Below are 27933 nucleotides of genomic sequence, written 5' to 3'. Positions count from 1 at the left end.
ATTATTATCTTAAGTTTCATGTCAAAGTGTATACTATGATTGCAATCATATAAATTATGGATGCATAATTTACAGATTATAATTTATAATTTGTAGATAAGGACTGGAAGGGAAATGAATAAATCAGATTGGTTAGATGCGAGGGTGGGGAACATGTGAACATAGCCTGCTTGTTGAATCCATTTCCCTTCCTTTGGAAAGCATCCCTCCCCTGCTCCACATGGCCCTAGAAGGACATCACTCATGGTGCAGCTACCACCACACCACAATGTGGGCTTGTGACCCAGGCTGGCCAATCAGATAATTCCAATCTCTCAGACAGAGTGATTGCTTCACTTACAGGCATATGATATGTGCCTAATCCAAACAGTCATTTCCAGGACTTTCCTGCTGGCAAGGAACACTGCATCTGTTGGCTGAATGTTGGTGGTCATCCATTCTGGGAAAAGCCATCATCAAAATGACATTAACCATAAAGAGAAGCAGAGTTGATAAATGGAAAGGGAGTCTGACCTCTACAACCTTGTTTGAATTCCTAGCTCCTGTTGTACCTGAAACTATATCCACCCCTCCTGATTTTCCAATTACATAAAGTAACAGATGTCTGTTGTGGCTTAAACTAGTTTGAATTCAACTTCTGTCATTTTCAAACAAGAATCCTGACTGACAAAGAGTGGCAGTCTTGAGTGAGAAGGAAGATTTATTTTATTTAGAGCTCCATTAACGATGCTGTAACATTGTTTGAGTATAAAAACCATTGTTTTTGAACCACTAAACTAGCTATAACATTGTTTAAGTATAACAACCACTCATTGTTTTGTCTGGTTGCAAGCAGAGGGAAGGAACTTAGGTGCAAATAAATTCTCCCCCATCCCTCTTAAGAGGAATCATGCCAACTGGTCGTGTGAATTATTTTTAAAAAAAAACAAACCTTTATGCGTTAAAAAACAACAATCTGGAGTACTGTACAATATAAGTGCTGTCTCTAATACAAATCATCGGTCAAGAAAAAGGACACACCCTTAGCCAAGGTCAAACAATGGGTGGTAAAATGTTTGTGTTCTTGGGGGAGGAGTTCTTGCTTTGATCCCCTGCAGAGGTTGGGGACTGCTCTGGCCCAACAAGTGCCTCTGGCTTTCCTGGAGCTTCTGCTAGATGAGGCAGCTGGACACCGTCAGCCCTGTGCTGCAGAAAGCCCTGCCGATCACCTGCGTTCTGAACCGGCTTCAAACTGGCTACATCTCTTATTTTGTCTGTAGACTCTTCTTTGGTGATCTCATCTGCACAAGGAGAGAGAAAAAAGAACAAGCTGCACTCAGATATGAACTACATTGTCCATTAGGCAGTAAAGGGCTTTGAGAAAATCCTGGTGGTAATGATATTTAAAAAGACAAAAATCTCATTGACATTGAGGAAATTCTTACTCATAGTGACTCTCTACAGGACAGAGTAGAACTGCACTATAGGGTTTCCTAGGCTGTAACCTTTATGGAAGAGGACTGTTATATCTTTCTCTTATGGAGCAGTTGGTGGGTTCAAACCACTGACTTTTGGGTCAATAGCTGAGCGCTTAGCCACTGCACTGCCAGGGTTCCTTAGGGAGTTAAAACGTAAGAGTAAATTGAAAATCCTAAGGATAACAGGCAAAAAGTGACATGAGGACCCAGCTAGAGCCAAAAGTCCTGGAGAAAAATCTCAAAAGGCAGAGAAGAAGTGACAGCCTGCAGTGATGTAGCCCGAATAATTATCCAAACTCAAGTTCAGAGAAATTGGCACAAATCCTCCATAGATGCCTAGTGCCCTGGCCTTTGGAAATGGGACTGGCTATTGAAGGGGCTGTACCTTTTTTGCCCAAGTGGTGATGCCCCTGAACCTTGTTCTTCTTTCCCTCCAAGGGGAAACTGAGACTGGGCTTCCTCAAGGCCTGGGGCCTGGGCCGGGGTTTGAGGCTCCGTGGCTCATGAATCCAAGCATGCTTGAGGGCCTGGTCAGGGGTCATGCGAAGAGAAGGTTCCCATCTACACACCAACAAAGCCCAGCACTGGTTATTGTTCTATTTTCCTTTTTAATATTAAGACATTTTTAAGAACCTAATAAATGTTTCATTTAAGATATAATTCAAAGATATAATAGAACAGATTATAACATATAACTTAAAGGTACTGGGGAACAACTATTGAAATAATTTTTTGTAGAAAAAGTAAATACCAAGCTAGGAAATACATTAGAGCCCATGTCTTCCAGAATTCCTAGAAACTCTCTTACAATAAATATTATAATCTCCTTGGAGGTCAGTAAACTAAGATCACAACAAAGAAATGCTTAATTTCAACTCCCATACTCTGGAATTTGGGTCTCCAAATATATCACAAACAGAACTGGAAAATGCAAGAATATTAAGATTTATAATGTGACTCGGGTATAATTCAGCCAAACTTCTAAAACCAAACACATCTGACAGAGCTATAATGTGGAATCTTTCTCCTCTTTTGAGTAATTTCAGTGACAAGGTACCATCTCAAAGTGCCACCTATTCTCATTTTGATAAACCCCAATTCTTTAAAAGTTCTTCATTTTCATTGAGCCAAAACTCACTTCCTAGCCATTTTTATCCTAGTAACTTTTACCCAAGCCCTAATTCTACCTATTGGCATTATGCAGAGTAAGACAACTAATCCTTTTATATCACAGTCCTTCAGCTAGCTAAAGACATTCACATCGCTACTGACTACTGATCACATGAAAGGGTTTCCACCTTCTGAGATAGGAAATATCAGCTGTTGCCTAACTGGTGTCCATCATACTGGGAATATCTCCTATTGTAACAGCAGGTAGATGGCATTAACATCACAGACTCATTAAGGTTATAAACAACTCAAGCTCCCAGTTCTATGTCAAATGAACTGCTGTTAAGCTACCTCTTCCCTTTCCTGAACTTCTAGAGTTAGCCTATAAAGCCTAGACACAGGACTTTCCATTTACCGTACTAAATTTGACTCAAAACATTTAGCCTCTCATTCCAAACAACAGCTAATTAGCAACATATGGAGTAATAAGGTGACAATCCGTATCAGCTTGACTGCCTCTTGCAAGTTGTGAACAACCAGACCTTTGCCCTAAAAAAAAAATTTTTTTTTACTTGGTTCTGAGATGTTTCTGGATGATTAAGGTTTTTGGACAACTCACCTCTGCCTCAGTGGTGAGTTTGTCTACAGCCTCGACAAGAGGCTGGGGTAGGGTAGGAGTAAAGATGAAGTACAGGATCCTTTTCTACCCCCTTTATTCAGATGAGTAGCATGTACCCCAGATGGCAAAGCTTCCAGCAGTAAATGATGGTTTACCATCTGAGCTGGCAACTAAATTCCAGGATGTGCAAATGCCACAAGAGCAATTTGCTAAAGCTACTCCATCCCACTGGAAGAATGAGAGAATATAAATATACTGCCTTCTGAAAATACTAAACAACTGTAGGACTGACAGAGTGAGAAGGGACCTTCGGAGTACCTCATTTTATAGAAAAAGACACTGAGGCCCAGAGAGCAATAATGACTTGCCAAATATTGCTCAGCTGCTCTACTGGCCACTCAGTGGAGATTGGCTTGGAAAACCTCTTTAATAGTCGTAAAATAGCAACCTCATAAAAAAAAAAAAATAGCTAACATTTTCTAAATGTCTTCTAAACTGGGTGCTGGCTGGGGGCTTTATATGATAGTTCCATTTTTACTAGGACTTGACTAAGGTAAAGAACCTAATTTCTAAGACTCAAAATATGCATATGGATTCTAAAAAGTTGCACAGCATATTTTATTGCTCACCCTTTCCCTTCATGCCTAATACAAGAAGATTTATTGTTATTTTTATAATTGTCTCCCAGTCTCAGCTTTCACAGCAAACATATGTGAAAGGACAGTATTTAAGAGGAAGCCCAGATGCAAAAATAACCCAACCAACTCACATCAAACACCTTCTGAGAAAGTCAAGGAAGCTGGTGTCGTAGGTTTTCAGCACCATCGTGAGATCCTTGGAGTCCGGGTATCTTTTTTTCCCCCTGTTGTTGGTTATATTTTTAGGAAAACCTTTGGAATCTTTAGAAATACAACATTCTGTATTTAGTTCCAGGTGTGAATATCCACGGGTCATATCATAGCTGTTCACTCAGCCCTGCTGCTTCTTGGCGTGGTCTTTGGCAGCTGTCTCACTCTCTGTCTTACACTCCCCCACACCCCAACCCACACAAGCACACACACAGTCTCAGTTAGTTTAAACAACCACATGTAGATTAGGCAATAAATACAATTAAACTTAAAAACCAATTTTTCCTACTACCCTGCATGTTTTGAGCCTCCTTCCCACCACCTCCTTTCCCAATCAGATGGTTTAAATGGCTTAGCATTAACCAAAGTAGTAGTAGTGGTACTAGCAACAGCAATGGTAGTGATAATAGTAATAGAATAAATCTGAAGTGACAAAAGCATTCAGCTCTGATCAAAAAGGATATTGTCCATTTCTAGATTATCTATGCCCTTACTCTTTCCCCTTTAGCCCAATAAAGTGAGAATTTGGGACATTCACGGGTATAACAAGAAATCCATTTCAGCATTAAGGATTTGCTTTCAGAGCTTATAAGCCACACAAACAAAATTAACCTCATTACATCTTTATACTCACACCAAAATTTTGTCCATAATTGAAGTGATCAAACTTGGTTGGTTGCATAGGACATGGCTTCAAATGGCTTTCAGCCATTTCCACAGGTTAAATCCCTCACCAAATGTATGATTTGCCGTCCCTGAAAAGAAGCCCTGAAGGCAGTTTCAAAGGTTCCCAAGAATACTTCTCACATTGCTTTGAAGGTGATACCATTCATTTGGATGTCTAGATTCTAGTTTGCATGTTGAGAAAAGTTGGTCACTTCGTTCACACCTTGCAAATCTGCATGCTTATGGGTGTATAAGCACACACACAATTTACACATGCAACTGAATTCCCCGAAAAACTCAGTGAGGTTCTTTAATGGACAGTCTAGAAAGTACACAACAAAGTGCTTGTATTACTTTTATAACCATGCCATTTACAGGGCCTCCCCTCAAAAACTCTGCTTTTATTGTATTCCTGGAAGACAGACTTCCATGAATGTGTATGTGCAGACATACTAACACAGGTATCTGAGTGTTTATATGGATAAAAATGGGCAGGGGTATTGTGTAGGGTAAAGGAACTGTGAGGTCATAAAAATTCCCACCTCCTTTTTGACTGTGTCCCCAGTGCTCCCACCTTATCCTGTGTTCTTTCTTACAAATGGCCACAGAAGAATCAAGCACACAGGCTTATAAATAACATAGCTTCTAAAGCTATATTAAGTAATTATTTTTCTTGCACAAGTTTTTCTCACCCCTCTGGTCCTCCCCAATACCTACTTTTGTTCTTCCCCTCTTTGCTGCCTGGGCACCTAAGTATCTTACCACTTGGGGGCAACAGCACTTTGCTACTAATTGGGAGTATTAGCTAGTTGAGGCTGGGGGTTGAGAAGCAGTTGGCAGGGGCCTGAACCTGGGAAAGGGAGAGCCAAGAGCTGAAGTGGACACAGTGTTTCCCAAATTCACCTTATCATAAGAATCACAAGAAGGTGTTGTTAAAACATAGAATCTTGGGTCCCACTCCAATCTGCAATATCACAGTTATAAAGGAGGTGTCTGAAATTAACATTTTTCCCAAGTGCCCTGGTGGCACAACAGTTAAGCACTTGCCTGTTAACGAAAATTTAGTGGTTTGAACTCACCCCGTAGCTCCACAGGAGAAAGACCTGACGATCTATTCCTGTAAAGATTACAGCCTAGAAAACTTGTATGAGGCAGTTCTACTCTGTCACATGGGGTTGCTTTCAGTCGAAATCAACTCCATGGCACCTAACAACAACAACAACAACCAAGTGCCAAATAATTCTTAAGATCGGATAAAGCTTGGGAAACACTAAAAAGGAAGCAGTTCCCTACGCAGTCACTTCTTACACAGTGATTGAAGACATGTAGATGTTACTACCAAAGCCACATCACCATCCAAAAGCCTAAGGCTGATGATAGAAATTGGGTACTCTACGAAATGGGCATGATAGAAATTGGGTACTCTACGAAGTGGGCATGCATGTCTTTCGTACCTTCCTACCTAGCTGCCCTATAGTCCCTTCTACTCCTCACTTCAATGCTACCTCATGAGTTCAGTGTTATAGTCTTAAGATGTGACTGCCCACAATGTCTGTGTCTAGCAAAAGGAAACTCTAATATCCCCACTTTCCTTTCCTAAAATCCTTCAGAAGGCTGAATTGTAAGTTAAAGAAAAAAAACTCGTTGCCATTGAGTCAATTCCAACTCATAGCAACCCTATAGGACTGAATAGAATTGCCTCGTAGGATTCCAAAGAGTGGCTGCTGGATTTGAACTGCTGACCTTTGGTTAGCACCACAAGGGCTCCAAACTGTAAGTAGTGGGAGGGAAACATCTATTTAAGGTCAAGAGACCAGTCCCATTGTTTCATTTATAAGTTAGAACAGAGGGCCAGCCATGTCCTCTGCCCATAATCAGACTGATCTGGAAGAAAGGCAAGCATGGGGGCACGGTTCTAAGGCCAGGAAGGAGGTACATCAGAATCTGGGAGGAAGTATGTATTATTTGAAAATGTATACTCAATATATTATGTGCATTGTATTGTACAATATAAACTATAGAAAGTCAAACTCAAAAAAAATTTCAGCAGACGGGCATGTATAGAAGACAGTATTCTAGGGAGCCTCAATTTTACAGATGAGGAGAACAGGACAGAGTCAGAGATACAGTAGATCGTAGTTATTTCAACATACCTACCTGGTGGTTGCCCAAACTAGGGTGGGGGCTGTACTGTTCTAAGGTAACCAGGGCACTGTCCTTGCTTACAGACAACGTCTTCAGAGCTCTGGCCATGATGTTCAAAGATTTAACCATTGGTATGGTGTGGACACCAACCAATCAGAATGGATGCCAGCCTTGGCACTGAAGCTAGATCATGGAAGACCTTTGCTTGCCAGGCATTAACCTTTCAGTTTCTGGATCATAAAGAGATCAAAGGAGTTCTGGGAGAGGGTTCAGGGAGGCGGTGGCTGTGGCAGGGGCTCAGGGCTGTGGCTATTTACTATCTGGTATGGAAGTGGTCCAACATTGTAATGGCCACATGCCTGAACCAGTACATGCTGAATGATCATCAGCTTTGCTCACATGACTAAACCCCTTTTGCTTATTGTGGAGGATCCTTCATGTGACCTGTCTCCCTCACTCTGAGGTCACTCTTGCTTGAAAATAAGAGATGGGAGAAGGACTAGGATTAACTGGGATTTGACAGCCAGCCTGAGCCTATGAACTAGCATGACCACATGGCTGGTCAGAAATGTTCTAGAGGGCAAGGAGTGTGCCTGTGGAGTCCCCTTCCCCTCATGTCTGGCTTTGCTCCACTTGCCTGACCTTCTGACCACTATGGTTTTTCCTAGCTGGGAATCCCTTAATTTCTCTTGGTTCTTCAGAGGGATTTCTGATCTGGGACTTCATCTTTTTGGTGCACAGTGCCCTGGAAGCCCTATCAATCTTGTACAGCAGCACTCAAATAGAAAGGCAAAAGATCACAAAATCCAGAGCCTGGGAACTCAGGAGGAAGCAGCATGGGACTGGGAATGAGGCTTAATTCCAGCAACCACACAGATGACCTGTATATAACTGATCAACCAAAACATCCCCACAGCAAAACTGCTCAGACAGTCCTTGCCTACCCATTTAATACCTAAGTTGCAATGAACCCGGATGATAAAGGTTTGGGGGATTAAGAGATTTTCAGTAAGGAAGAATAATGCTTCATTAATGACAGAATGTAGTAATGGAATTATCCACTGTTCTTGAAAAGAAGGTTCTGCTCTTTGATTTCCCTGCACACTGAGGTGAAGACATAATAATGTGAGAGGGCAAGTTGATTGGGAGAGGCAGGGGGAACTTCTAGGAGAAGGCGTAATTGTAATCTTTTGGGTTACACTTCAATATAAAGAAAAAAAAAAAACTGGACCAATAAGCAACATCACAATAAACAGAGAAAAGACTGAAGCTGTCAAGGATTTCATTTTACTTGGCTCTATAATCAATGCCCATTGAAGCAGCAGTCAAGAAATCAAATGACATATTGTTTTGGGCAAATCTTTTTGAGATTTTAAAATGTGCTGATAGATCTTCGAAGCAGGAACCTGGTTTTCTCCTAATCCTATGTATTTTCACTGCTAAAACCCCATCCCCAATGTGACTCCCCACACCCTACCCCAGCCCATTCTCCAGATGCCATCTGGCACCACTTCTCAGCATCTTTTTACTTCTCTAAAAGACAATCCTAATCACAGCTTGCCCTTTGAGATAAGGCAAAGTGAATACCACCAAATGGGGTTTAGGGTATGGGAGGTGTCTTTAAGGCCTATGACACCTCATAAGTCACCATGGGAAAAAGACAGAACAGGGGACTTACCAAAGAATGTCTGTCTCCTGGAGGCCATCTGAATGAAGCGCGCTGGTGGCAGGCCCAGCACCTTCAACAAGTACAATGCAGTTTGTTCATTCTTTGTGGAATCAGTCACAGACTGTTAGAGTTGGGTGGGACTTTGGTCAAACTTTCCTTCTACAGCTAAGGACTTGAGAATATTAAGTGATAACATCAAGTCAGTGGCTGAACAGGCCCAAGCCTGTCTCTAAACTCCTAATCCAGGGCTGCTTCAGTATCCTGAGAACCAACACTGGCCATGTTATTCTAAATAGACTTCAGTGCCAACTAGAAGCAGGCCACTTTTGATGACAGAGCAAATAAACCAGTGTACATACTGGCCATACCTGACTTTAGAATGACATATCTCAGTATGGAGCACTGGGAAAAGAGGAGAGTAAAGGAGATGGGAATCATCAGATGGGCCTCAGACTACTGTAAGGCAAAATACCTTCTTGAAAAAAAGCATACCACCCACTTGTTCATCTTTCTCCACTACCACCCAGAGGTGTGCACAGACATAGAGAAATTATAGTCACCCTCAGTAGTGGATCACCTGTCCTTGCAGCTGGAATCTGAGCCATAATCTATGCTTGACCTCACCCCCCTGCTCCTCAGTCCCACTGACACTGAGGTCAAGAGGAAACTGACTCTGTTCTAGGGCAGAAGGAACCTTAACCCAGATCCTATACACCCCATTCTTGTTGGTACTGGAAGTGGGAATGATTCAGCGATGCATCATAAAATTATTCAGTATCAACCTTAGAAGCCATCTACTTGGATCCCCTCATTTTACAGATATTCAGGGAAAAGAAGTCACTTGCCAAAGAGACAGAGGCAGGGCTAGAGCCCAGGTTTACTGATTCCCAGGCTAGTGCTCATTCACTGTAGCTACCATTTATAGCTATTATTACCTAAATTATTTTAACATTTTATTGTTAGTTTCAGCTATGAAATGAAATTATTTATATTTAATAATTCTTAAGGGTTTTTTTTTTAAGGGTGTGTCTCTCTGACCATCTGTGACATTGAAATAATCTAGAAAAGAGAAATTTGGCATAGATAGATGATAGATAGATCTTCGTTCAAAGTCAAAATATCTTTGTTCACAGGGAAAATCCTAAAATGTGAAATTTCCAAATTTTTAGGATTATTTCCCTGTTTTGTCTAATTTTACTCCATAACAAGACGACTCTAAGTGAAAGAGTAATATATATAATTAGTACTCATTTGATGAGTCTTGCTTAAGTTTTTTTGGGGGCGGGGTATGGCTATCATCATATGAGTTAAGACACTGAATGACCAATGATCGAACAATAAAGATATAAGTCAAATAATTTTTAATTATTTGTTTTCAACAAAATTGAAATAAGTGTATCAGCTGATTGATTGTTTAAAATATTTTTTTGATGACTGATCATAGTTTGGTTTTACCACACAGTTAGTCAAAAGGAGTCAAAGGATTAGTCAACATGGCTAGAACAGGCTTCCTTCCAGCACTCACGTCTATACACCCAAAAGATTGGCATGGAATCAATCCTGAACCTTTTCTTTCTAGCAATAACTAATGTTTATCTACAGGAACAGGAATTAATTGGAAAAAGAGAAATGCCAGTTCCATGCATTTCTCCAAGAGTTGTATGCCCAATAAAATTTTATATTTTATGCTTAATAATTATCAAAATATATGCACTAATTATATTTTAAGGATAACTCATCAGGAAAAAAAACATTTTTAACACATGGAGCTTATGGCAACAGAAAAGAAAATTTAAAGGTATAGGATTGATAAAAGATTTCAAAATATAAGACCATATTAACTTAGGATAAAATTCTGTGGAGGAAGTAGGATGAAAATATGAATTCGAGGAAAAAAAAAACAAGCAAAAGAAACACGAAACTGTTAAAGAAGAACTTGTTCATGTACTTTTCAGAGAATTTTGGTGTATGTGACATCATTATTGTTCTCAGATTCTTTTGGATATATTTGAAAGAGTGGTATACCAGGTTTAAAGTGACACTATTTACAATATGCCAGAAATTATACCCTTTGCAACTATTTTTGTTGTTGTGTGCAATCAAGTGCATTCTGACTCATAGCGAACCCATGTGAGAGAATAGAACAGACCCATAGGGTTTTCTAGGCTGTAATCTTTATTTATTTATTTTTTTAATCTTTATGGGAGCAGATTGCCAGGTCTTTCTCCTGTCGAGTCAGTGGGTGGATTAGAACTACCAACCTTAAGTTAGCAGCTCAGCACTTAACCATTGAGCCATCAGGGTTCCTTTTGTAACTATTTAAATTGAGGATGAAAATGTAAGAAGTCAACTCAACAATGTGCAAGTGGGTACTTGATTTCAAAAAATACTTTTTAGGGAACATCTAACAACAACAAAAAAAGTTTGCAGGCCACTACCCTAGGCTAGTCTGATGCAGTCCAACGTCGGAGAGCTGCAGCTATCCTGCAAATCTCAGACCCAGCTGTGGCCTGGTGTTCCCCTCACCTCCATGATGCAGGCCAACTGCTCCACTTCATTCTCCCCAGGAAACAGAGGGTTGCCTGTGTACAACTCTGCCATGATGCATCCCAGGCTCCACATATCAATGGCCATGTTGTAGGGGTGACCCAGAATCACCTCTGGGGATCGGTAGAACCGGCTTTGGATGTAGCTGTATACTGCAGGGCAGGGAAAGAGAGAAATCTTGTATGGGAAAAACCTCCCCCTTCCCCCAGACCATCCTTCTCCAGGATACCTTCTTAGATGAGGGTGGGTTATAATTAAGCCTCCCCAACACCTGATGAAGATCAGACTACAGCCTTCAGTATGGATTGCACCTCGACATAAACAAACGAACAAAAAACTGGACCAATAAGCAACATCATGATAAACAGAGAAAAGACTGAAGTTGTCAAGGATTTCATTTTACTTGGATTCACAATCAACAGCCATGGAAGCAGCAGTCAAGAAATCAATCAGCATATTGCATTGGGCAAATCTGCTGCAAAAGACCTCTTTTCAAGTGTTAAAAAGCAAAGATGACACCTTGAGGACTTAGGTGCACCTGACCTAGGCTGTGATATTTTCAATCACCGTATATGCAGGCAAACACTGGACAACAAATAAAGGAAGATGAATCGATGCCTTTGAATTACGGTGTTGGCAAAGAATATTGAATATACCACCACGGACTGCCAGAAGAACAAACAAGTCTGTCTTGGAAGAAGTATGGCCAGAGTTCTCCTTGGAATCGAGGATGGTGAGACTTTGTCTCAGGTACTTTGGGCATGTTATTAGGAGGGACCAGTCCCTGGAGAAGGACATCATGCTTGGTAAAGTAGAACAAAAAACTAAAACAAACCCATGGCCGTCGAGTCAATTCTGACTCATGGCGACCTACCTTTCTGGTGTTCATAACAGCTTGATCCAAAGTCAATAACTTTAACTGAGACTTGGCCCTTTTGGTATAGCACTATATTCTCCTAGACAGAAGAAATCAGACAGAAGTCATGTTTTAATAATCTTGCCCCAGCCCTGGTCTCTCCACTTACCCAAATGCTCACTGTCCTCCAGGGCCTAATTCATTCAAAATGCTACCACCTCTAGGTGGCCTCCTTCCACACACAAAAACCCATTGCCGTTGGGTTGATTTTGACTCATAGTGACCCTATAGGACAGAATAGAACTGCCCCATTGGGTTTCCAAGGAGCAGCTGGTGGATTCGAACTGCCAACCTTTTGGCTAGCAGCTGTAGCACTTAACCACTGCACCACCAGGGCTCCGGCCTCTTTCCGTATCGTCTCCAAATCCCATTGTCCTCCCCTTCCTCTGACTTTACATTCTACTCGTGGTTTGTTCCTCTTGTTTGGACCCAGAATTCACTGCTTTGCAGTGTTTCTTTCACATATATTTTGATATTTCCCCATGTAGATTATAACTCCTGAAAATTTGGGTTTACTTTAATCTTCTTTGGCACCTGGTTTTATATCTTGCTAGCATAAGGCCTTGGAAATGCCACTGAATAAAACTTTTTGACATTTCATTAAGTGTCCCTGCTGACATACTGCTGTGACCGTAGGGTGCAAAAAAAACCAAAAAGGTAAATTTGATTGGGGTTTGTGATTTTTATGTTGACTTTGGTAAAAATGTGAAAGCATTCAGAATATAGAACCTGAGTATCCAAGTGTTTCAGCAGGGTCATAGATAAGAGGGAAGAGCTCTGGGTTCTCCTCTCAGAGTCTGAGAGTGTACTGGCTAGGGCTGGAAGAATAAAGTTCTAATTATGTTTTCAAGGGTCTCAATATTAGATGGAATGATTATATGATCACTTACTGAATACCCTAACATTCTAGATACGGCATAACAAGCCTGGTCTTAAGTCTCTGAGACCACAAACTAAGAAAGTGTAAAACTGAGTCCATAATACTTTTCAAAGAGTGCTTGTGTTAACTTTAAGAGGGTGATCAGTAAAAGTCTTAAATGGGGCTTTTGAAGAGCAAGAATTTCCAGTGTGTTTCTAGCTCTGCTCAAATGAAAGGTTCTTTAACTAGATGGTGCAGGTATTGCTCTCAGAGGGGGTGAATGAATCAGACAGTCACGGCTCATCAATACCCACCATTAAGTCCTTAAGAATAATTGCCTGACTCTTGAATCCACACAAAACACTCTCCTAGTTGTGTGAATTCCCATGTATACTTCCCTAGATGGGCACACATATTCCAGTCTACTTGATTGTTCTATTTCTCAAGGTAATCTGCTACCCGGTATTTTGGCTGCCAAGTGTCTTGTGAATTTGCTTGCAGATTGTCAGCCCAAAGACCACAGGTATTGGAACCTTTCAGCTACAAAGCTGAGGATTAGAAACTTGGATATAGAGAGTAGATCAAAGCACCACTATCCTTGTGATCCTTTACATGTAATTCCAAGAGAAAATCCCTATTTTGACAATCTGTTGTAAAAACATCTCAAATTTACCCAATGAGTTAGTTTCTAAAACCTTTTTTTTTTTTTAACAATTTGGGGGTCAGGTAGAAGGGAGTAAATAAAATTAAGGTATATTTACATATCTCTGAGGGTCAGCACCTCCCTGTATTATTTCATCACATTTGTAATCACTAACTCATTTAACAAGCATGTACTTATTATCTGCCATTATGATGACCAGGTACCACGTTAGGTCCTGACAATAGAGTGGTGAGAAGATATGGTTTCTGACCTTGAGGGAGCTTGCATTCCAGTGGCCCATACAGATAAATAAACAATCCCTACACAAAGCAATCAGTGCAATAATAGGGGTAAGTATAGAATATGAGTCCCTAGGTGGCACAAATAGCTAAGTGCTCAAATACTAGCCAAAAGGTTGGCAGTTCAAACCCGCCCGGAGGTGCCTCAGAAAACAGTCCTGGCAATCTACTTCCAAAATGTCATAAGCTCTATGGAGCAGTTCTACTCTGCATACACAGCCATGAGTTGGACTTGACCTGACAGCAACTAACAACAGTGTAGAATATTAGCAGGACATGTCAGAGAGACATATCCATTGGGAGAGAGAAAGCGGCCAGGGATTTATTGTACCCTGGAACCAACTCAGAGTAGAATGGATATAGTACGGGTTTAGAAGAGAAGAGTGATCCACCTGCCTGCATGGCACACATCTCTGCATGGCACACATCTCTGCAGAGCAGACCAGGTAGATCTTGAGGCCCCCAGGTAAAACTCCAAAGTAATACAAATGACTTTATATTTTCTCACTAAGAAAGGGTACAAAAGGGTAAACTCATACTCCCAGGACTTCTCATTACACATCTCGATGCTCAAGACACTTCCCCTACCCACCCCCAAACCATCCACCCATCTCCAGGCCTTCTATAGGGAAGCTGTCAGATCTTGTTCCTATCTGCCTCAATTATAACAAGTGTCTCTATCTTCCCTTTCCCAATTATTCTACCTGAGTCTTCACAGCATCTTACTCAGCTTATAAAGCATATAAAGATGCCTGATTTGGCTTCTACCCTGAAAACCCCGGTCGTGATGTCTTCCCAAGTTACCCCTGGGGAACAGAATGGAATAAGCAGTTCTTGAGGATGGGGACCAGCCCCCATGGCAGGACTGAGGTTATACTCACAGGCTTGAGATCACAATGAATGATTTTCTCTACATAAAGCATTTGTAAGCACTTCAAAACAGAGAGGGTGAAACGCCGAACTATCGACAGACTGAAGCCTTGAAAGCTATTATTCTTCATCAACTCATACAAGTTGATTCTGGGAAAGAGAGAGAAAGTGAGGTGATGAGTGTAAAAAGTATAATGTTGAGTTTGAACCTGCAAGCAATCCCATACTACCTGGTTCCCTCAGGTAGTAGTCACGCCTGGGACCAGGAGGTAGGGCTGTAGTATCTAATAAACTCAACATTTCCTCTGATTCATGGGGAACCCAAGGTAAAGCTCAGCTGTGTTGGCCTCTCAGATGTCCCCTCATTTCTTATGTGAAAAGATCACTTAATTACTTTCTCCAGCACATGGGTGTTAAAAGGTTGGACCAAACTTCTGAAATATTCATAGTTCTTCAGACCCTTGGAAGGGATCCAGAAAGCCTGCCAGTTACTCAACAAAGCAGCCATTTCTGCCTAGACCTGAGAGATAGATAGATGCCGTTGGATGTCCAACTCATGGCAACCTTATGTACAACAGAATGAAATGTTGCTCAGTCTTGTATCATCCTCAAAATTGTCAGCATGTTCAAGTCTATCATTGAGGCTATTGTGCCAATCCATCTCTGGTCCTCTACTTGCCAAACATGAAGGGTTGTCTTAAAGAATTCAGGTCACTGACCAGTGAGGGAACAGAAAAGTGGGCAGATGAGGACTGAGGCACAATAGAGAACCCCTACCCCACCTAAAGTGAGTCTGGCTGCTTGGTTCCGGCTAACTATCACTTTTCAGAAATGAGGGATCATTCTTGCTAGATCATCCTATATTTTCTAGACAGCCAAAGAGTCTGCTCTATTATATGAAATCCACTGACTTACAAGTGTTGGAAAGTAACACAAAGCATTTTAAAACGTTGTGTGACCCAAACAAAAACATTTGTCTGTGGGCTGCCAGTTTGCAACCTCTGGGCAAACTGTAAGATGAGAAGAGGGAAAGAGCAGTAATCACTCAGAAATGACTTTATATCAACCTCTTCCTGGTTTCTCCTAATCGTCCATCTCTAAGCCTTCTCTTAACTCTGGCAGTACTTAGGAGGCCACTCATTCTTGAGGGGTACAATGGAGATGTGAGGGACTTGGCTCTGGCCCTATCCTGACTAGCTGTGTGATCCTAGGTAATGCCTCAACCTCTTGGGGCTTTAGGTTCTCCCTCCATACAACTGAAGACATACGCTTGCTTCTCCTGACCTCTCAGAGCTCTTTTAAGTACAATGGTATCCTAACCGTGCTCTGTGATCAATGGCCAAGAAAGGCAGCCTGGGTTGTCTGCTTGACTGCAGGGAAGATAACCCACCTCAGCATACTGGAGAGTGGAGCATATTTTATATCATCAGAGATGGTGAGGAAAGGCTAATTTCTGACCGGAATTTAGCTGGTTCCCAGATCTCACCCTGGTGGTGTAAGAAACCCTGGTGGCATAGTAGTTAAGTGCTACCGCTGATAACCAAAAGGTGGGCAGTTTGAATCCACCAGGAGCTCCTTGGAAACTCCATGGGGCAGATCTACTCTGTCCTGTCAGGTTGTTATGAGTCAGAATTGACTTTACGGCAATGGGATTGGTTTGGTTTTTGGATCTCATCGTTCGCAATGGTGTCATGGGAGCACAAAGCCCCCAGCCCAGTGAACCCAATAACACTGGGCTTCTAAGAGCCCCTGATCATTCTCCATGGATAAATGCATTCTGAGTTTCTGGCTTTATTTACATTGCATCAGACTGTCTTCTCAGAGGGAAACACAACAGGATTAGCCCTTTCAATTAGCATGTTCCTTCAGTTGTAATACAGTCACGCATCACGTGACATCTATGATACAACCTGTGAAATGGGATGTTATGTGATTTGGACGTTGTGTGAATGAGATTGCATGCTGCTGCCTACGTGTTGAAGCATACACTGTTATGTGGTAAACTTTTTATTTGTAAGTAGGGAAAATTCACATTAAAATAATGATAGAAAGTACAGTACATACATAAGCCAGTAACAGGTGTTTATTATGACTATCAAGGCATATGTATTACGGGTTATATACGTGCTGTACCATTATACACAGTCGCTTTATATACAAGAGACATGAGATACACGTATTGCATTCAGGAAGCTATTGCAGGAAGCTACATATGTTTGGTTACATCTTCTATGTCCTGTTCTCTGATGTCTAAACTCTATTATAGCTTTATGGGACCACAGAAGTATACGCGATCAGACATTGCCCTAACAGACATTGTACAGCTCATAAATGTATTCTGCCAGGCAATGTCAATCTATTTAAGTCAGATTCTGATCGCTCATCAAAATATCTGCCCTGGTCTTTGTTTGCTCAAAATTAAAACCTTTCCCACTCTGAGCAGCCAGCTGCCTGCTCCCGTGGGTCCCAACCACTGCCATGGGATTGAGAAGCCAGTGAGTGGAAGATATGGTAGCAAATGAAAGTCCTTTTCAACATATTTCAGTTTAGCTCTTGAGGGCAGGGGCCTTGTTTTGGTTATGTCACACAGTTCAGTGTCCAGCACCTGGCTAGTATATCATAAGTGTGCTGGCAGGTGACAGGCATGACTGAAGATGACAGACGGAGAGAGATGGGCTGTTTTTGGTCCCAGCTACGTTGCTCCTGGGCCTTCTAGATAACTAAGTGGCTGTTGAGCCCATCATAGTCATTAAATCTTCACATCCAGAAAAATCTAGTGTCTGACCTCAAAGTTTCTCTTCTGTCACTTAGGCAACTTTTCATAAGAAAATGAATTAAAAAGAGAAAGTAGCTGACCCCAGGAGTTCAAAGGTGATACAGAGGTGATTGCGGAAGTAGAAAAAGTCCTTCATGTGCACAACATTGTAGGTATTGTCTTTGTCCTTCCTTCTGAGAGCTTCTAGGATCTTCAGCTCTACCAGAGCCTGGTGGTGAAACCTAAGGTGATTGGACAGGGGCAGGGAGGGTGAGGGACAGGGGCAAGGAAGGTGAGGACAGGGACAGAAAACACACGATGTTATACTGCAGCAGTTAGCCCATTTCCTCAGCCCCTTCCCATGATCCCAAAAAGACTGCCTAGGGGTGGCAGAAAGCACTATCAACTCTATGCCCTTGTCTCCTTTTTGCCCCATCTTGGAGTCATTTGGGTAGAGAGAAAAAGAAGAAAAGGAAGAGGAGGTTCAGAGAAAGAGACAGAGTCAGGAGGAGTTGGCATTATGAAGGGGCAAGAGTCATGCAGTCCCTCTTCTATGGCCTGTGCCACCCGCCAAGCCATACCTCTTCTTGTTCCTGATGATTTTCAGGGCCACCAACTCGTTGTTTTTGTGATCCAAGCACTTGGCCACCTGTCCAAAGGACCCTTTCCCGATCATCTCCAGAACCTCATAGCGGTAGGCAATGTGGTCATGCAGGACCTGCAGAAGCCAGGCCAGGGGTGAAGAGCAGAGCCATGGGCTTTGGAGCTGCCCAGAAAGTGGGGCCCCTGGATATCAACCCCAGCTCGTGGCTGATTCCTGGAGGGAAAACAGTGTGAACTGCACTAGGCACTAGTGCAAGTCCCACCCTCATCTCAACACTACCACTACGATTAGGTTGGTGCCCAGATGCCAGACCACCCCCATGTTGTGTGTGATGCAAGGGAAAGTCCCACAGACTCTGCCCTATGTCAGACAGTGCAAAGAACATTGGATGGTCTTTGTGAAAGTCAGGTTCTAGTCCTCAGCCTGCCACCAGCTCTAGTTTTCTGCATGTGTTAGAATCTGTAAAGTAAAAGGGTTAGACAGGGTGGCCCTAAAGATTCCTTCTAGTTTGGACATTCCACAATTCTTGAATGCAATTGGTTAACAACTGTAGTTTGGGGGACGTTACAGGTCTGACCCTGGACGGTTCCCATTAATCACAGAAAGGTGCTCCCCTTTCTGGCCAGATCTCATTCTGCTTTTGACTTACCCAGATTTAACCCTACCTTTTTCGGTGTTAGCAGTACAGACTTAGACCCTCCTCACCTAAGAAGAGAACTATTTTCCAAGAGCCAGAAACACTCATATCCCTCCCTGTGCTGGAAACCAGGGAACACATGTTTAGGCAAAGCCACAGGAACTTTTAGATTAAGAAATACTTTATCTGGGTGGCCTCAGTTAAGCTACTTGCCCATTCTGAGCTGCAAGGCTCTCATCTGTAAATGAGGGATCTGGATAAGATGATCCCTAAGGTCTTCCAGCTCTGGAAATCTCCAATTCCTAGCGTTACACTCATGAATTCAGGAGAGGTGAAGGTAAGCGTTTGTGTACAAGTCCTTAGGATATGTTTGTGATTGTAGGGGTCTGTGAGTACAGTAGTAATCATGTCCACGAACATGTACACGTACAACTTTACTGATATAGGGGTTCATCTACTGGTAAAGGTGTCCCAGGAAAATACATGGGGAAAGGACAAGGAACAGGTTCCAGCACACCTGTTTGTGAAGGTACATGTATGTTTCCCCAGCATTTGTACATACCTTCTATATACCACCAGTTTGGTTGTATCATTATTAGTTGTTCACATGTCAACTTTGGCCTTGATTGTGATAACCTGAGGGCAAGGGCCCTCTCCCACTCATTTGTGAGAGTTTCCTTTATATTTCCAGAGTTCTGCGTATGCCAAAGCACACGACAGGTGCTTAATAAATAGGTACTGAATTAATACCTGCTGACAGAATAAATGTGAGAATGCAGCTGTGTTGCTTGTTTGGTTAGTTGGCTATGTGTACTGAGTATTCATCTGTATGTGGATTGGAATGCAATAAAGATGGAGACCCCAGCCTGCAGAGGGGACATATTACCCCAGTTCCCACCAAAAACATAGCTCTCAAAGATTTGAGACTGAGGGATTAAGTCCCAGTGAATTAACCTAAAGGTGGTGCCGACATCCCTAGGGAATTTCCCAGAGAATCTAGGCCCAGGTGAGGTAGGGGTGGGAGTTGAGGATGTCTACCTAAATTGGAGGTAAAGTTTATGTTGAGGATTCTTAACCAAGGACCCAATAATCCCCTGAAATTGTGTGTATGTTCAGGGCGCCTTTTCTGCAGCAAGGATCTTTAGCATTTATCAGACTCTCAAATGGATCCTTGACCTAAAAGTGGTTGAGAACCAGGGCTCTCAATGGGGGCTATGTGCAAAAAAACTCTAAATACTCGCTCTCAAAGTGTGGTCCGTGGACCAGCAGCATTGGTATCACCTAGGAGCTTGTTAGAAATGCAGAATCTTGGACCCCATCCCAGACCTGCCTGATAAGAATCTGTATGTTATCAAGATCCTCAGGAGATTCATGTGCACAGTAAAGCTTGAGAAACGCCCCTTGAGTGTTAAGAAATCCTTCCTCTTCTATGAAGCCATTAAAGACCTATCCTATATCCTAAGAAACTAATGAAGTTGTGAGGAAATGTCCACAGGAGGAAATTCTTGACAGCCCATGAGCCCAGGGGACTAAGCATTATATAATCTGGAGGTCCTCAAAAGTGGTCCTGAAGGAAAAGGGACACCTATCACTGCCCATATTTCTCCTTCATGCTGGGAAAATGCACCATGCTGGGGAACCTCTGAGGTATAGTCAGAAGGTGAAGAGGAGGAGTCATTGGGATCAATCTTTGGAAAACTGAAGGTAGTCAACAGACTACAATATAAAATCTTATTTTATCTGTGGGGAAAATAACATCTATTATAAAATAGATAGGGTTCCATGCATGAGGTTGTTTGGAGGAAACAAAAAAAGGGGCGCTGGGGAGACTGCCTCTTATTCCATAGTTCAGCCCTTTCCAATGGGTCCAGGAATGTGTGGGAGGACAGCATGTAAGAGTTCACCCAGCATGCAAATCTGTTATCCCGAATACTCTTGGAGAGAATTAGTGTTCTGTTAGACTATTTTGCACATTAAGTGCATGTTTTCCCATTTTTTAAATACTATATTCCTTTAGTTTAGCACCTACTAGTTCAGGACCCCTACCCCAGGTGTTTCATCACTAAATGCTTAAAACGTTCCTCACTTTTTTCTTTTCTAGACTATCTCTTATCCCCAAGTACCAAGCCCCCTGTGGTTACCATGAGCTACTCCCCCATCACCTTCATATAGGAGCCATGTTCATCATCAAAACTTGTCTTGCTGAATTTCTCTGAAGTCATGTGGAGCTTCTCAGCTTCAAGCCCCAGGAACCATAGCTCTGTGTAGCCCAGGATTTCACTTTGCTCATATAGAGACAGCTGATGCTTAAAAAGCTTTAGGGCCTCTGTGTGAAAAGCATTGCAGGTGTCAGTTGGGTGGAGGCAGCATGGGGATTTCCCCAGGGAGCAGATGATGGCATCCCTTCTAGTTCCTGAACCAGCCAGCCCCTTCTTCAACCAGGTGGTTCACTAAGGACCAAGCATGTTGAATCTCATGGAAAGAAAGGTTGACAAGGATAAATGTTAATGTCTTGTGTTTGATTTCAACAAATTAGAAAGAAAACACAAAATAAAAGGCAAAATTCAGCCCCCAAAGAGTTATGGTTATAGCAGCATGGGTAAACAAATTTGAGAATAAACTTAGTGTCAACAGTAGTATGTAGGTATGGTGGGAGTTTACTAAAGTTAACATGGTATTAGGTTACACAAACAGACAGGCTATGCTGAGAAGGTTTGCAAACTCTAGCATCTTCAGGGACCAGGTAGGTAACATCAATGTGACTGTGAAGGCCCGGAAGGTACTGCCACTCAGGTCTTCAGCTGAGCCAGTGGGTATCTCAGACTATAAGGAGGGAACATGTGTTAGTACTTCTCTATTCCTTACTGGCCCAAACCCATCAAGGGTCTGGTACTTTGGAACATGGGGTGAGATTCACACTTTCAGAGAGAGATAAAGAAATATACACTTGTTACGGATTGAATTGTGTCCCCAAAAAGTTATGTTGCAGTGATCCTATTACGAAATAGGAGTTTTCTTTTGTTATGTTAATGAGGCCACACTGGAGTAGGTTGGGTGCTAAACCTAATCCCTTTTGAGTGATGTCTTATAAAAAGAGAATAGTCACAGACACACAGGGGGGAGACACCATGTGACAGTGGAGACAGACGCATCTATTAGCAACAAAGGAAGGCCAAGGATTGCCAAGAGGCACCTGAAACAAGGAGACAGGCCCACAGAAGGAACTGACATGACCAAGTCCCTGATTTGAACTTTAACTTCCAGGACAGTCAGAAAATAAATTTCTGTTCTTTAAAGCCACCCACTTTGCGGTATCTTTTGTTATGGCAGCACTAGGTAACTAAGACAACACTGGGTAGAGTGCTCAGAGAAGAGGAATAGGATTTAAGGAGGGCGGCACCATGTGATTCAACAAACTGCTAAAGAGTTGAAGAAGGAACTGCCAGGAGAAAAAAAGACTTCTAGGAGACATGACCTCTGTCTTCAAATATGTGAAGGGCAGGCATGTGTAAGCTGGATAAGATATGCCTTTTGCCAAGAGGACAGACCCAGGGCCTAAACATGGTGTTGCTGTTGTTGTTAGGTATAATTGAGTTGATTTCAACTCATGGCGATTCCATGTGACAGAGTAGAACTGCTCCATAAAGCTGTAATCTTTACAGGAACAGATCACCCGGTCTTTCTCCCACAGAGCCAGAGTGGGTTCAAACTGCCAAACCTTTCAGTTAGCAGCTGTGCATGTAACCGTTGTGTCACCAGGACTCCTTCTTTAAAAAAGATAGTAAAAAAAAAAAAAAACCCTTTGCCATTGAGCCAATTCCAACTCATAGCGACCCTATAGGCTGCCCCATAGTGTTTCCAAGGAGTGCTTGGTGGATTCAAACTACTGACCTTTTGGTTAGCAGCCAAACTCTTAATCACTATGCCACCAGGGTTTTCTCTAAAGACAGTAGGGAGGTAGATATCAGCTCTGTACAAGGACAAGGCAGAACTAGCTTAGAACTAAAATTGTCTGCTCGTGGGTAGTTACTGAGATTGTATAAGAAGGGGAGAGAAGACCAAAGGCAAAGCAGTTGTAGAAGTGCTCTGAGCCCTGGATAATGTTGGCACATAATAAATGCTCTTCTTTTGAAATCTTAATAGACCATGAGTCTATGAAGCCCAATCATTCATATCCACCCCTATCACACCCAGCCACTGCCCCCAAAGCTATACCTGCAGGTGTCAGAGGCACTTTGTGCTTCCTTGGTGGTTTCTCCTCTGGCTTGGAATCTTGGGCTTTAATGCTGGCATGGGAAAGTACTTCTGAAGGCTTGAGCTCAGAGGTTGATACCTGGCTATGAGTTTGGTTCTCCTGTCCAGTGAAAGAGATTTGTATTAAAGTGCTACTTAGGCTTCTCCTCAGGGTCATAAACTATTTCTCTGACCACAAACACCCACATCCATCCAGGTCCTTTCCCTTTTCCTGTCTAGGAAGAAAACAGTAATTATGAGACAGTGGATTTTCTTCATCTTTCTCCTAAAGGCAATATCTGACTGATGATCACATTATTCTCTGGGAGACACGTGTAAATTACACTATTCAGTTAGTAACCCCAGTGACCTCTCGCTGTGGGAAGAGATGGGAATGGTTTCTTGTCTCTGCTCTTGAGAAGGCCAATTCCTACCTAGACAAAGTGACTTGCCCAAAGGCACATAAACTTGAACTTATATATGTATAACACCTCTTTTGGCACTTTCTCACATATTATCTCATTTGGTCCTCACACCAAAAGATAGGGGACATGAGAGGAAAACAAATATTTCTCATTTCCTTTTTCCTTTTCTCAGTGAGTCCTCAAGACAATCCAATAGAAAGCCCACCCATTTTGCATATAAAGAAATCAAGGCTAAGAGAAGGCCAATGACTTATTTGCTCAAGTTTGCACTCATTGTGAAGAGTGAGAGCAGAATGAGAATTCAACTCTTCAGCTGATGCTGTACTTTCCCCACCATTCCTGGATTACCTTTCTAAACTTGGTTCTGGGCTGAAACCAGGTCTTTCACCTGCCTTTCACAGCCCCCACACTCACCTGATACAATAATGATGGCTTCAGCAGGACTTTATTGCTGATGCGGGGGAAGTTGACCATGTTCTTCTTCCCCTTGGTGTCCACAAAAGGGAGTGAAGTAATGCTGGTGTTTGTGTTCTACAGAAGGAGAAATTGGATAAGTTACAGAAGTTTCAGGCAAGAAGATATCTCCAGTGGGGGTGAGGAGAGGTCATTTCCTCCAGCTCCCCCCTCACAGCAAAGGAGGCCTGACTCAAATCCAGGCCTGAGGCTATTCTAAAAGTTCTTAGTGAGAAATGCAGATTCCAGAGCAGCAGAGTGGTCAAGCAGATGGCCTCTGGATTTGAATCCCTGCTCTACCACTTACTAACTGTGGACCTTGGACAGGTTACCTAGCTTCTAAGTCTCAATTTTCTCATCACTACCGTGGGGACAAAAATGGGACTACCTTACAGGGCTTTTGTGAGGCAATCTATGCAGAGTATTCCATAAATGTCAGCCATTATATTATCATTCTAATATCTTATCACCCCAACATGAGGAAGTCCTTCCTGTCACATACAAATCTTCCTTGCTGCAGCAGAAACTCTCATGTCCTCTAATCTACATTATTGAGTTGAACTACTCATTTCAAGTACTCATCCTGGCCCCTGCCTTTATTGCTTTATTTCAATTCTTTATGTGTTGATTTTTGGTGAGGGGAGAGGTAGTATGACTATCAATTAATAGCAACTTAAAATTCTATGGAGATGAGGCATGGTGATGTGGATGGAGTATGTTATGTTGAGTTGACCAAAAGACCAAAATTGCCTGTCAAAAGCTGCCCTAGCCACCCCCACCCCCATTCTCTCCTAGACAAAAGGTACTAAGTATCACTTCCTACCTTATGCAAGAATCGGGTCATTCTGAGGTTCTTGACCTTAGAAGGTGGCTTCTGGGCTTGAACCAAAGGTTTACTCTCAACCTGAATCAAGTGCAAGAGAACTGGGATAATGCTTGGCATGGCTTCACCCCAAGTCACATGGACATTTATTTTGTTCCAGTATAACAAAAATACCTGTGAAGTCAGCTTTCCTGATCCCAAAGCAAGGAATAGCTAAGAGAATCTCAAGGAAGTACTGAATGAACACATGAATTAATGAACACCCAAATGAATTTTCCAGCAGGGTTAATTCTCAATTAACTTGTACTATGACTTTCACACTTTTTCTCCACATAAGCCTTTCTTCAAATAAAATCTTACATGAAAGCTCCAGACATGGGAAGAGATAAAAGCAGAACTGCTCTTGCTGAAGAGAAGATAATGCCCAAAGAACTTGCCCAAGGAATTCTTTTCACCCTTACAGTGTCCCCAAAGGTGACTTAGTGGAACCCATTGGAATATAGGAACCCAGCCTGATACTAGTGACCTGATAAGAAGAGACCTCGCATCTAGAAAGGAGTGGGGAGGGGAAGACCAAAACACTAGAGCAGTGTGTCCTGAAGTATTGTAAATACATCATGGAGGAATGTGAGTTAATTGTTTACAGTATATAGATAAAATCATTTAATTGTCATGAATTTATTTTAACATTCACTTGAAAAACAGTAACTAGCACAATGAAGCTGTAATTTTGTGGTTATTATCATTGATGAGAGACTAAAATTTAAGTAAAAAAACGGAATGTGAGTACAATGCATTTATGGCAAAAATCATAAAGGTACACTAGAATGACTAAAGTGTGGTGGAAAACAGGCTACAGCTCAAATCTAGATTCTGCTCTTCGAAGCCCTCCCCTTCCAGCTTCCCTCCCCCCTGCCTCCGCCAGGGAATTAAAAGGCATTTATCCAAAGCTGAGACCCAGCTGGGGCCAGACCCACCTCTGTAAAACTCAATGCAACTGGCCACATTGGAATAGGATCTGGGCTCAACACCTCAACCTAATATCACCCAGCATCAGTCAAGCACTCTACAGAGTTGTAATGATGCGAATGTTTAGAATAGTCGATTTTGACCTCCTGATAGGGAGGTGGTCTTGGGGCAAGGAAATGGCATAGAGTATGCGCCATGGCTTTGAACCAAGCTAATTTGATTGGTTAAGATGCACTACATGCAGGATCTGGCTGTCTATTGTATTAGATGACAGATGATGATGATGGCTATAGGTTTTAATTCCAACTAACCAACCTGATGTAAAGTTGAGATTCACACCAAAATTTGAGATTGCAGGATTTGCTCAGATATCAACATTGTCTACACAATGTCCCCAAGACTACCTCCCTGTCAGGAGGTCAAGACTGATTCCCTACAAGTGGGTATCAACTTGATGGCACACAACAACAACCGTCATCAATAACAAGCTGGCATTGAGCATGAGCTGGGAAGACTGGATAGATACAGAAAAAGTTCAATTAACAAAATACAGCTCAGACTTTAAAATGCCAAGCAAATGATATAGGCAATGAGTGTCACCAAGGAAGGACTCTGAGTCACTGTGAATGCTGTCAGCCCGGAGGGAGTTTTGGAGCTTCTTGGGAGAGGTGGGTTTTGGTCTGGGCTTTAGTTGGGAGGAAGGGCAGAGAACATGCTAATTACGTGAAGCAAGAGTATTCAGGCGTGCTCCAGGGACCTTTGCTGCTCATGTTGGTTGAACTAGAGCAGAACATGGATTGTGGACCCTAAAAGTACTTAATGCTAAGCTAACTGGTCTTTATCCTATGGACAATAATGAACCACTGATAGTTTGTAAGGCAGGGAGTCATATGTGCAAAACAACGTTTCGGAAAGATCCCACTAGCAACAGCGTGGCATTAAAAAAATAGTGCTCATAGGTATGGACTCTGGAGCCAGACTCCTTGGTTTTAAATTCCAGCTCCACTACTCATTCACTGTTTGATCTTGGCCAAGTTATTAATCTTTCCTCATATGTAATATGGGGCTTATACAAAAAAACAACCTCATAGGGTTTTTTTTTTAACTATTAAATATTAATACATATAAAGAACTTAAAGCAGTGCTTCCATGTGCTAAAGATAAGCATGTGCTATTATCATTTTCTTTCACTTCTCAAAGTTCATTTTCCTCATCTGTAAAATGGAGTGAATGACACAGTTAAAAACATGGACTCAGAATTGATGGAAGATGAGAATGATAATGTGGTTCCTAAAATGGTTAAAGGAGTTGATGATGTTTAATCTGAGAAAAAAGAAAACTACTGGGGAGTTAACAATTCTGATATTGCTATACATGTATACTGGAATTTAACAAATAAATGGATGGTGGATGGTGGGAGCCAGGTTTATCACTGATGGAGTAGAAATTTACAGATCAGGAAGGGAAGGAGGCTAAAGTGCTCCACTTGGTAATGGATTAGAGTTGGAGACATCAGTAAGAACTCATGTTTAGCTTAATATAGATACAGATGGCTGCCTATAGAAATATTTATATATGTGTGTTTATACACACAACTATTCCTGTTCTTTACCAGCTGAGAGGGCTTACAAGAAACTATATCCCAATAGCAACAAGTACACCTAGCACCCAGATCTTGGTTTCTAATACCATTCTCCAATAAAAGAGACAAAAGTTCCTAGGAGAAATAGCTGATTCTACGACTGGGGCAGAAAATACACAAGATGTGTCTAGAACATCTGTAGAAACTGAAAGTAAAAAAGTACTAAAACAAAACCGCATTGATGGGAGTATGTCAAAGGGGCACAGAAGCAAACTGAAAGAGCCCCTAAAAGCTAAAGCTGGAATAATTTAAGTACCAAATAAATAAAATAGCATTGAATTATAACTCAAAATATAAAATAAATAATCTTGAGTACGTACGGATCTAAATAAATTAATAAATGGGGGAGAAGAGGCAAATCTCCCATGCAGAAGAATTCCAAGTAAAGTATGTAGATACTCCATCCTAAAGGAGCTCTGGTGGCACAATGGTTAAGTGTTTGGCTGTTAACTAGAAGGTCAGTGGTTCAAACCCAATAGCGCATCCATGGTAGAAAAGACCTGGCAATCTGTTCCCATAAAGATTACTGCCTAGGAAGCCCTATGGGGCAGTTCTACTCTGTCCTATAGGGTCACTATGAGTCAAAATCAATTAGATGGCACACAACAACAACAACTCCATCCTAAAGGAGGGGGTGCATAATTCCCTACGCCTTAAATGTGGGCTGTGCATAGTGCCTTCCTTCCAAAAAGTACAGTATGGAAAGGGTGAAAAAAAGAGTAACTTTACAGTGGAGAAACTGTA

At 42.0% G+C, this 27933-nt stretch overlaps 1 protein-coding gene across 1 annotated transcript in view; it reads right to left on the bottom strand.

The window, feature by feature from the left end:
* Positions 1 to 1032: 1032 nt before the first annotated feature.
* DYRK4 (dual specificity tyrosine phosphorylation regulated kinase 4) overlaps positions 1033 to 27933 on the bottom strand; it is a 67112-nt gene continuing 40211 nt past the window's right edge. The window contains exons 3-15 of the mRNA XM_049882246.1: positions 24579 to 24659; positions 23717 to 23833; positions 22860 to 22998; positions 20807 to 20970; positions 17985 to 18121; positions 17505 to 17645; positions 14660 to 14798; positions 11936 to 12017; positions 11041 to 11213; positions 8524 to 8584; positions 3956 to 4085; positions 1843 to 2018; positions 1033 to 1280 (exon numbers count right to left, since the gene is read on the bottom strand). Of these exons, the coding sequence (XP_049738203.1) occupies positions 1033 to 1280; positions 1843 to 2018; positions 3956 to 4085; positions 8524 to 8584; positions 11041 to 11213; positions 11936 to 12017; positions 14660 to 14798; positions 17505 to 17645; positions 17985 to 18121; positions 20807 to 20970; positions 22860 to 22998; positions 23717 to 23833; positions 24579 to 24659 (1788 nt within the window). The remainder of the gene's footprint in view (positions 1281 to 1842; positions 2019 to 3955; positions 4086 to 8523; positions 8585 to 11040; positions 11214 to 11935; positions 12018 to 14659; positions 14799 to 17504; positions 17646 to 17984; positions 18122 to 20806; positions 20971 to 22859; positions 22999 to 23716; positions 23834 to 24578; positions 24660 to 27933) is intronic.

The sequence above is a fragment of the Elephas maximus genome, chromosome 4 (assembly GCF_024166365.1).
Source record: "Elephas maximus indicus isolate mEleMax1 chromosome 4, mEleMax1 primary haplotype, whole genome shotgun sequence".
Taxonomy (NCBI): domain Eukaryota; kingdom Metazoa; phylum Chordata; class Mammalia; order Proboscidea; family Elephantidae; genus Elephas; species Elephas maximus.
This window is presented reverse-complemented; position numbering and strand designations above follow the sequence as displayed.